The following is a 10,305-nucleotide window of genomic DNA, read 5'->3' on the forward strand; positions in this document are numbered from 1 at the left end:
TTTGTTACAGTGAGGCCCACAGGTATGAACGGTAGACCCCAATCGCTTCTGATAATCTTGAAAACACAAATATCTAAGAAATCAAGATATACGCACGTGAAACATGCGTGACAAATTGACGTTAGCAATGATAGCAAGTTTAAAGTGATTAATTTTTAATGGGATGTGTACCGTTCATTAAATTTTCTAATAATTTTAAATTTTAAAATCAAATTAAAGGTTTGTGATTAGCTACCGATGGAAATATTAAATTAAATATTAATTTTCTATTGTATTGATGACAGAATGGTAGGTTGCATAACGAAGATATTGTCTAGATTTATGAAATTTATTTATTTATTTTTTTAACTTCCCATCTAAAAAAATTATAATTATTGTCTCCTCACCCTTTCAATCCTGTCTAATATCTGTCTATCGTTCAACGGTCATACACGAGCCACCTGGAACTTTGCTATGATTTTTTTTTTTGTCTTATCTTACTAAGCCTACCACGAAGACCGTGGAATCGACTCTTGATTCTTTAATTTGAGTAAATGTATTATTAATCTAAACGCATGAGGTGGTGTCGTGTCGGTATTTGTAATATGCATCTACCACAAGGCCTCAGCCTGTCATTTTCGCGTGTCCAGATTTTTCTTGAATATTTCCCAAAAATGGAAAATCTTAATTCCTAAAGAAATGGGTTCTGGATGGATGGAGAAGGGGGAATTAAAAACTGGAGATATTCGTACGAGTCTAGGATTTAGGTGGGAATCAATGGATACCGAGCACACGACTGGATAAGGAAAAAAATAAAAAAATAGAAAAGAGTAAAAGGACTGTTTGGAATTGATTAGTGGGAGATTAATTCAGTGTTTCGCTGTTTGGTGATCTGATTTTGGGTCCAACTTTGACTAGTTGTTGTTTTGAAAAGGTAGCCGATAAAATTACGGATGCAAGACAAGTTTATTAAATGGCACCGAGGAGGGTTTGATAAATCAACCCCCTTAATAATTAATCAAGGGACAACCGGTTAACAGTAAGGAAATCATCCCACTTTGAAAAAGTAACCTCTCACCTTTTTTTTCAACCTAAAAAAAAAAACATATTTTAAATAAAAAATACTCTTATATTTTTCTAAAATGCATATATAAATAATAAAAATATTAAAGCGATTTATGTCAAAAATTCTTAACCCTTTTAAGTTCAAAAGTAAGAAATATTAATTTATTAAATTTGAGATATTTTCATCATTTTAATTGATTAATCCATTAATTAAAAAGTAATTTGATTAAAAAAATCAATAAAAACCTAATTTTTAAAATTTAAGAAATGTTTTTCTTTTATTTTTACAAAACAGAAAAACTACGATGGTGTTTATTTTTTTACTTAGTTTTAAATCAAACTTTAATGTTTGATAGTATTAAATATTAGTTTGTTTGTTTTTGTAATATTTTATTTATATCAAGTATTAAAAAATATAAAAAAAATCTTACTTTTTTATTTAGAAAAATATATATATTTTGATTTTTTTTTTATTTAGTAAAAAAATTATAATAAGTCATTAAAAAAATAACTTAATTTCTGAAAATAAATTACTAAAAGTCAAAAAAATAAACACCACCTACTTAAATGTGAATATATATATATATATATATATATATATATATATATATAAACAATTAGATTTTTTAATCAAATATTTCTTAATTAGATAAACATAGTAGATAAGACGTGAAGGACCATCTTTTATCATTTTCCATTTACAAGTCATTAGCTTTAAAAAAGAAGACAAATCCCCACACCCCACAAACCCACTACTTTCCCCCTCCCTTGTTTGTACTATGTGTATTAGCATAATTGGTGGAAGGGTGACTCTTCCTATTCCCAAACAATTATCCATATTTTAAAAGGCATATCGTAAAATTTAATTATTATTACGCGCTTTGACCTTTTTTATATTTAAAATTATCTTTTAATCAAAGAATTTTACCAGTCGAGGTTTTGTTCCATTGCATCGGACTTCCTTGTCAAGCAATCTTAGCGGGATCATTTTGAATAATTACAATGAATTTTTTTTTGGTAGGGTTTGAACAAGACATATTCTCTTAAATATAATTAATATATAAGAGGGAATATCGTAAATGTTGACTAGAGAAACGCACGACCACCACGTTAAGGTTTCCCATTTGCTCATCTTGAACTGTTGAACATGAGTATTAAAATAAGGTTCATCAAATTAAGGTTTTCAATTTCTTCGTCTTAAACATGAAGACAATGGATTCTTCTAATTTGTCAACGGAAATACCTCAAGAGAAAAAGTTTTCGCTCTCTTCGTATTCTCCTTCCATTGTTTTATTTTAATTTATAGTCCTTACCTTTTGACTTTTATATCATTTTTTGATAAACCTTTTTATTTTGATAAATCAATTTGTGGAGTGATTTTTCAAAAGCTATTAAAAATGACAAATGATTAAGAGTTTGTTTTACAGTTAATTTAAAAAGTAAATTTTAAAAAGCAGTTATGATATTTTTCATATTTACGTGCATGAATTTTATAATCAATTTGATGAATTAATTTCAAGACATAAGGTTTTTTTTTTATCATTATTATAACAGTTTGTTTTAAATGATCTCCCATTTTTCCTTTAAATATTTTGTTTTTTTTTAATACTTTGATTCAAATACCCATTGTTTTTTGTTTAGCGGCTTCATATAATTTATAAAATACTAATTTTTTCGAAACCTCTTGTTCATGCTTCTCATCAAAAGGTGTTATTTAATCATATTTATCTAATAAACCCCTACTAACACCAACGAGCATTTATTCATATTTCTCATCAAAAAGTGTTATTCAATAATATCTATCTAATAGACCCCTACTAACATATTAAAAGGTGTTATTCGATAATGTTTATTTAGTAGACCCCTACTAACCCCAACAAGCATTCAAATATTTGTAAATATCGTCCTACATTCAGTGACCGTACTTTGAATGGATTAAAGATCAATGTTTATCACCATTTTAATGCTAAAAAGTCTAAAAATATTTTTAAAATTGGTGTAAAAGCACTTTAATATTTGGTGTTTAAAAGTGATTTTGATAATAAGATATGGAAAAAAAAAAGTAATTTTTGGAAGAAGTAATAACCAATTCAAGTGATTTTCTAAAATTTTAAAATAATATTTAGAATACTATTAAATGCGTAGTTTTTGTAGGGGAAGTGCTTTTAAGTATTTAAAAAAGACTACTAATACTTAAAAAAAATACTTTAAATGGATTTGACATCAAACAATAAAATGAAGGAATCATTTATCAAGTGTTAAATTTGTAATTATTTTAAGTTATTAAATAATAAATTTTAAATTTAACCAAATGATTTAAAATTATTTAAAAGTGAGTAAATTTAAATAAAAACATGAAGTAAAATAGACAAAAATATAAATGAAATAAAGAATGAATTTAGTTTTACTATTTGCTTATTCAAATTTACTTTATTTCTTTATTTTCACACGCAATATGAAAATTTAAAGTTATATAATTTTTAAATAGAAAATCAAATAAAGAGGATATAATTTTTTTCTCCTCTATTTCTTTTTGTGATTGGAACATAGCTTAAAATGGTTTGAAAATTTCCAATGTACTTCGTGTTCACCATTGGCCGAAATCTTGGTCGTGGGCTGAGTCTAAACAATTACTGGGGTCCAAAATTGGGCCAGCCCGACCCTGTATCTGAAGCCAGGTCAGGAAAACCAGCATGGGCTTTAAACTGCGCCGCACTCCCTATGGGCCCCATCACGTGTCATATGCGATGTGGAGTGGCGTGAAGTTGAAAAAGTAAATCACGTATGGGGATCTGTTTTTCAAAATATGTTTAGTAGTTTTTTTGACACAAAATAATTTTTTTGAGAACTTGTTGTTTGTAAATAGCATGTTTTCTCAAAAATATATTTTAATTATTTGTATTTGTTTTTTTAAGGATTATTTTAAAATATAGATATATAAATATGAAAAATCATTAAAAATATATTTTTAAATATTTGAAATTTTAAAAAACGATTTAATAATATTTAAAGTCTTTACATAGATTTTTAACAACGTAAAAGTATTTTTAAAAAATACTCTCAAAACTTAAAGTTGATTTGATCAAGCAATTTAAAAATAGTTTTTTATTTTTAAAAAATTTTAAATACTGAATGACCATATTTTTTTAAAATAATTTTTAAAAATAAAGTGAAAAAAAAAAAAAAATATAAGTCCATTGGATCATATAATCTAATAGTTATTTAAAAAAAACTATTTTTAAATTAAAACATAAATAATAGTTTTTAAAAATCCGTTTAAAAAACACATGAGACCAAACCCCTTCTTTTTTCAAAAACAGCTTGTTATTATATTTGAAGTGTCAAACCTGATTAACCACAATCTCAACAATTGAAATTAATATTTTATTCCCAATTGATTGAATCATTCAAACCTTTATATTTACTTTTATATCAATGTGGTTTCTTTGTCATATTTCCAAGCACATCTTACTATTGGAAACTACTAGAACACAAAATAAAAAGGATAAAACATTCACTAATGGCTAAAAATGAAAGGATTTATAATTGAAATTTAAAGAAAAATAAATAGAAATTGAAAAAAAAAATCAATAAAAAAAGAATTAATAAACTGAATATATATAACATACATGAATTAAATATATTTGAAATTAAGGTCTATCATTTAGTCAAAGAGTAAAAATAAAAAATAAAAAATAAAAAATTATAATTAGACAATAGAAAATGAAAGATCTTCACCCATTACACAGAAATAATATGAAAGGAAATTAAATAGGTAATAATTAAGAAATTTAGAATTAGTATATAAAAAAAAAGATTAGAAAAAAAAAATTAAAATCACTTTATATACTTTCTCCGGAAAGCATTTTACTTTTACGGTTTATCCCAGCCGGCCCTAGTGGAGAACCGGTTCCGTGGAATATTCCAGAAGACAAATATCTAAAAGAGGAAAACCCTAACCCTAGATACCACCATGCCTGGCACGTGACTTCAACTTGAGATGGAAATTTAGAGCGCCGCAAAGGGATACTAACACAAACATACGAGTGCTCTCACTGAAACCGTCCGATCGACTCACACGTCATCGATCCGTGTCAGTTCGTCTTTCAACGGCTGAGATTAGGTTGCAGAGTTACCTGGTAGAACGAGCGAAGAAGCTCCTGTCTACTGGTCTCTCACCTCCCCTGTTTTTTTTCGAATTTTGATTTTAATTTTTTTCGCCAATTTTGGGTGAAAAAATTTCCCGAGAAAATTTTGACATGAAGATCATGGATGAAGAGAGGGAATTCGAGGAGGAGAAGGAAATTAGGGTTTTGAATGGGAAGATGAATGGAGATGGGGTAGACGACGAAGACGACGGCGGGGAGGAGGCTGAGAAAAACAACGTCGTGGAAGAGGGCGAGGAGGAAGATGGTGATGAGGACGATGACGATGATGATGACGACGACGACGATGACGACGACGACGATGAGGATGATGATGATGATGTGCAGGAGGTTCTTCAGTCGTCCGGTGGTCCTCCGGTTCAATCGGTAGACGACGACGAAGATGAGGACGAGGGCGATGAGGAGGAAGATGAAGATGGCGAGGGTGATGGTGATGACGACGACGACGACGACGATGAAGAAGACGAGGAAAACGAAGAAGAGGAGGTAATTGTCTCAAAATTAAGCGTATTTTTCTTGTTAATATATTGTAACGAAGTTTTAGGCTTATTCATTGGTGAAAATCATCAGATCCGGTGTTTTTTTATTGTTATACGTTCTTTTTGTTGAAGAAAAATTGATGTCTGCCTCTTTTTCTTCGATACTAATTTCGTGCTAAGATTCATGCTTTTTTGCGTGTTCAGCATGCTATATATTTGCTGTTGATCTATCTTTTCCTTGCATATTTTCATGGATTTGCAATTTCTATTTCAGATCTGTTTTGTGCATATATGAGAATTGGATTACTGTTACCTTGTATTTGTAGTTATTGCCTTTAATCTATCAGTATCATTTGTGTTCAGAGAGGGAAAGATGTTTTAGAAATTATCTAAAAAAGGCTTTAAGTTTCTGATCTGTTGTAATTTTTCACTTCCATGATGCTGTAGTTTTATTTCATGAATTTTCAATATTTGTGGTGTTTTTTGTTGTTCTGGATGAAGAAGTCTGGCAGAAACTTCATAGATCTATACGATGTTTCAGATTTTCTATTATAGATCTAATATCTTTTACACTAGAATTTTGTCATTTTCTAGGTGTTATGTTCTCTTAGTAAAGTCACTCTTGAATTTTTAGGTTTATTTTTGGAAATTAGATGCTGTAATGTTAGTACTGAACTGACTACATCTACTCGAATTATTACAATCATCTGTTTTATTGTTCTTGTTCCATCACGAATTGCATAATCCACTGTTCTTGATGGCTCCGCCATCTCTTTGTGCTATTGAAATTATTGGGGGTTTAGGATGTTTCATTCTTCAAAACATTATATATCCCTCGTGTCAAATCCACCGGATTTGAGCAGGTTGGAGTTGGAAAAAGGGTGTTGAAATTGTAGTAACCTTATACGGTAGTACCTGTATTCTCTACTTTGTGTTTGACAAATCTTTTCCTCCTGCTAACTTATTGTTCTTTATGGATGAATGAAATTCCATACGGTCTTGAAACAACCCTATTACCGTTTTTAATCATTTTTATTTTAATTTCAGTAGAATTGGTTCTTATCATAAGAGAAAAATGATTATGCAGGTAAATTAGGCTGATTTTTATTTCTTATGCATCTTCTCTGGTCTCCTTTTGAGTGAAGATTTCCCTCGTGTTATGGGGAATTTTAGCATCCACTGAAGCAGATGTTTATTGGTTCTGTAAAAGTTCAAAATTTAGGTGTTAAAACAATCATAGATAGCAAGTTTTGATTTGGGTTCTTCCTTCCAGAAGAAAGTCTGGATCACCTATTTTCATAGGTCTAAACTACAAAAGATCAGTTAAACACTGGATCAAAATGGTCCTTTCATTAGATTGTGGAGTTACCAAACTGACCTCTGAATTATCCATGGAAGTCATGATCTCAAAACTGAGGAGTACCAGCGTTTAGGGTGTACCCAAGTTTTCCCTCACCAGGTCAACAATTTTTATCCTCTTTTTTGCCAATCAGAAAAAGTAAAATAATTTATTCTCTCTTTTTTGTCTGGAGAATTTTTCTTTCATTTTCTTCTTTGTTTCAGATTTATTGCAACATGTATTTCTACATTTCAACCTTTTTTTCTCACACCTTTTTTGTGCTTCCCAGTGGAATCTGTGGGAGAGGGTAATTTCTTTTAGTTTACCATCTTTTGTAGGATCAACATGTTGCTACAGGATTGGTTAAAATCAAGGTGTAACCATTTCTACTGGGGCCCATAGCTTTGACATTGTCATGCTGGACTGTAATATAGTTATTATTGATTTGTTAAGTTCAAGGTTATCATTTCTTAGTGTCATTAGTTACTCCAAATAACCTATATGGTATTTCCTGCCACCAACTTCACGTTCAAGGTTTAGCATATTCTAATAACCTTTTTTGCCCTCCCAATTAATTTGGTTGCAATTATGGTCATTACCCCTCCCCACACAGAAACTCAAATATCAACCGCAAGTTTGCAAGTTTAACTTCAGTTTCTGATTTCCCAAATTCTGCTCATATACCTCATTTGATATTTGAGAAAATGAGAACAAAAATTGAAATATTTAATCTTTGATTGAGTCCTCATTGAGGTGCATTTATCATTTAAAAATAGAAACAGCCGCAATAAAATATGAATCAAAGACAGTTTTCTTTTCTTTCTAGTCTTGACAACCAAATAGAGGATTAATGGTGCTGTTTGTGGATTGATAGGGATTGCTCTGATGCTTACTGATAATACCTATGTTCTGTGGTTGATTTGATTTGATAGTAGTTACTTTCTATATATTCTGCTTTAACCTCTTGTCTAAACTGTGGCTGTTTTTTTTCCCCTCATAACGAACCATTTAGGAGGACATGGGAACTGAATACCTAGTCCGACCAGTAGGTCGTGCTGAAGATGAGGAAGATGCAAGTGATTTTGAACCAGAAGAGAATGGCGAGGAGGAAGATTTTGAGGATGATGACGAGGATGATGATGAAGGCAGTGGGAAGAAGGTTGAGGCTCCAGCAAAGAGGAAGAGGTCAGATAAGGATGATTCTGGCGATGATGATGGTGGAGAGGATGATGAGAGACCATCCAAGCGATAGGGTCTGGCCCCAGGGGTTGAGGACTGACCATTGACGTGTAGGTCAATCTCTCTCTCTCTCTCTCTCTCTCTCTTTCACTTAAAAAACCATCTCCCTCTTTGTAGAAAGAAGGATAGGATGCTTCTTGGATTGTGTTTTTTCTTTTGCCTTTCCTGTATTATCATGGTGCAGTGTTGTTAGGGGTTAAAATGTTTATCTTGGAAATGCATAGCTATAAAACTGATGAAACAACTGGTTTAGGGCTGTGTATGTTATGAACTTCAGATAAGTTTGATCATTCCATCTTTAGGATATTCAGCTAGGGTTCGTGTTCTCTATTTCTCTAGCCTATTAAATGGTCCACGGATTTCTTGTTTTATATATTGGTGGGACCTTCTCTATTTTTATGGTTTTATTATTCTTATTATTAGAATATCAATATGTGTGGTGGTTAAGTGGTTTGCATATTCAGTGAAGAAGAGAGCTAACCTATTAATGAGTTTTACTGGGACAATCGTCGGTGCTAATGGTGAAAGGACGAAGTTTTTGCTTTCCCAGATGGTGTCTTGATGTGAGCCACATATGAATAATGATGATGCCTATAATATCCAAATTGTGGTGGGTCACTCATGTATCGTGTTTGACCTACTCTCGGAATCCCATTTGGCCTTGTATCCGGATTTCTATCTTGAAATCTTTTGAAGTCGATTTCCGTACCACTGAGCGTGTTTACCAAATATAGGGAGTCTTACCAATTGAGATATTTTGAAATTTACTAGGAAAAGGAATTACTTACCAAGACGAAGAAAATAATGGCGTCTCGCACTCAATCTTGTCCGTCACATTCATTGGTGACCAAAAAGAGTTTTACCTTTTCGGGACCGGTCTAATAATTCGTCAACAAAATGTAATAGAACGTGGGACCCATAAGTGCACATGCTCCCAGTTGTTCGTTTCTCCACGTGGACTCCTTCTGATGTTTGGGCGGGCCCACTTATATCGCCTTTTTTTTAACTTTTTTTTTTTAAATTCATTAATGTTCGTTGATGGTGTGTTTAATGGATTTTATTTGTTTTTATACTTGTTGACAGATGGCATACGTGAATCAAATAAGGGACGGTGAAGAGCATTTCTCTCATGAAAAGAACGGTGGATGATTACGCTTTATCAACAAAGCCCCAGTGCCCCCACCCAACTTTCAGAGAAAGAAAAAGTAAAAGAATGAATTGAAAATTGAAGGATGGTTTGGAAAGAACAAAGAATCGGTGCCTACATCTGGGCTTGGAAGAGACCAAGCTGGCCCACAGCATATGACGATGTGAAAGAGATTTGCCAACCGGGCAACCCTATCGCTTCCAATTTTTCTCTGTCCTCACCAGCGACACCGACACCGACATAGACATCTGGCCTAAATTATAATTCGAAAGTTCCCTTGGGATGCCCCTGCCAATACCAATGCTACCGTATTGCATTGGCCCAAACTGGCCCAACCTGACGCCCGATTTGTCAAAATCTCTGCCTGGGCGTCAAACTTGAAATCTCCTCAATTTCAAACTTGTAATACTAATACTGAAACGGTGATGTGATTTGTATCTCATTTTGTTCTAATGGCTTCGTCCCAAGAACAATGAGTTGATAGGCATATATATGTTGTCAGAAGGCAACATGTGCGTGCAATACGAAATCAAAACTTCAACTGCTCTACCCCTCTTTCAATAACATGCATAAACTCGTTGAAATGTCAACTCCAAGATGAAAAATTGATACAGCTACGAACCATCACAAATTAATGTTTCAAATAAATTCGAATCCTCCAGCAGTAAAGTAGGCTGGCCGGTTCTGAAATTAAAGTCTGGCTTAGTGCCTTCCTGCAGAGTCTGCTCTTCCTCATCTTCCTCTAGCTCTACCCATTACCTCTGAGATTGTATTTATAGATTAAACCCAAATATTCCGTTTTGATCCTATCCTAATAATTGACTTTCACGTCACTTGAAATGCAATATGTCTCAACTCCTGTCTTTATTCTTTAGAATAGTTGCACGTCCA

The 10,305-nt window shown here is 32.2% G+C and overlaps 1 protein-coding gene across 3 annotated transcripts; it reads left to right on the forward strand.

Annotated features, from left to right (window-relative positions):
* Positions 1–5,076: 5,076 nt before the first annotated feature.
* Positions 5,077–9,961, forward strand: LOC117914620 (prostatic spermine-binding protein). 3 transcript variants are annotated; one of them, XM_034830025.1, is made up of 3 exons: positions 5,077–5,696; positions 8,044–8,321; positions 9,351–9,961. In XM_034830025.1, exons 1-2 carry the CDS (start codon positions 5,304–5,306, stop codon positions 8,278–8,280), a joined length of 630 nt encoding a protein of 209 aa, XP_034685916.1. In that variant the 5' UTR covers positions 5,077–5,303; the 3' UTR covers positions 8,281–8,321; positions 9,351–9,961. The 3 variants fall into 3 exon arrangements, with proteins under 3 accessions (XP_034685916.1, XP_034685915.1, XP_034685914.1); XM_034830024.1 differs by having other exon boundaries at positions 8,044–8,317; XM_034830023.1 differs by lacking the exon at positions 9,351–9,961 and having other exon boundaries at positions 5,078–5,696; positions 8,044–8,660.
* The last annotated feature ends 344 nt before the right edge of the window (positions 9,962–10,305 follow it).

This window comes from Vitis riparia, chromosome 5 (genome assembly GCF_004353265.1).
Source record: "Vitis riparia cultivar Riparia Gloire de Montpellier isolate 1030 chromosome 5, EGFV_Vit.rip_1.0, whole genome shotgun sequence".
NCBI classification, from domain to species: domain Eukaryota; kingdom Viridiplantae; phylum Streptophyta; class Magnoliopsida; order Vitales; family Vitaceae; genus Vitis; species Vitis riparia.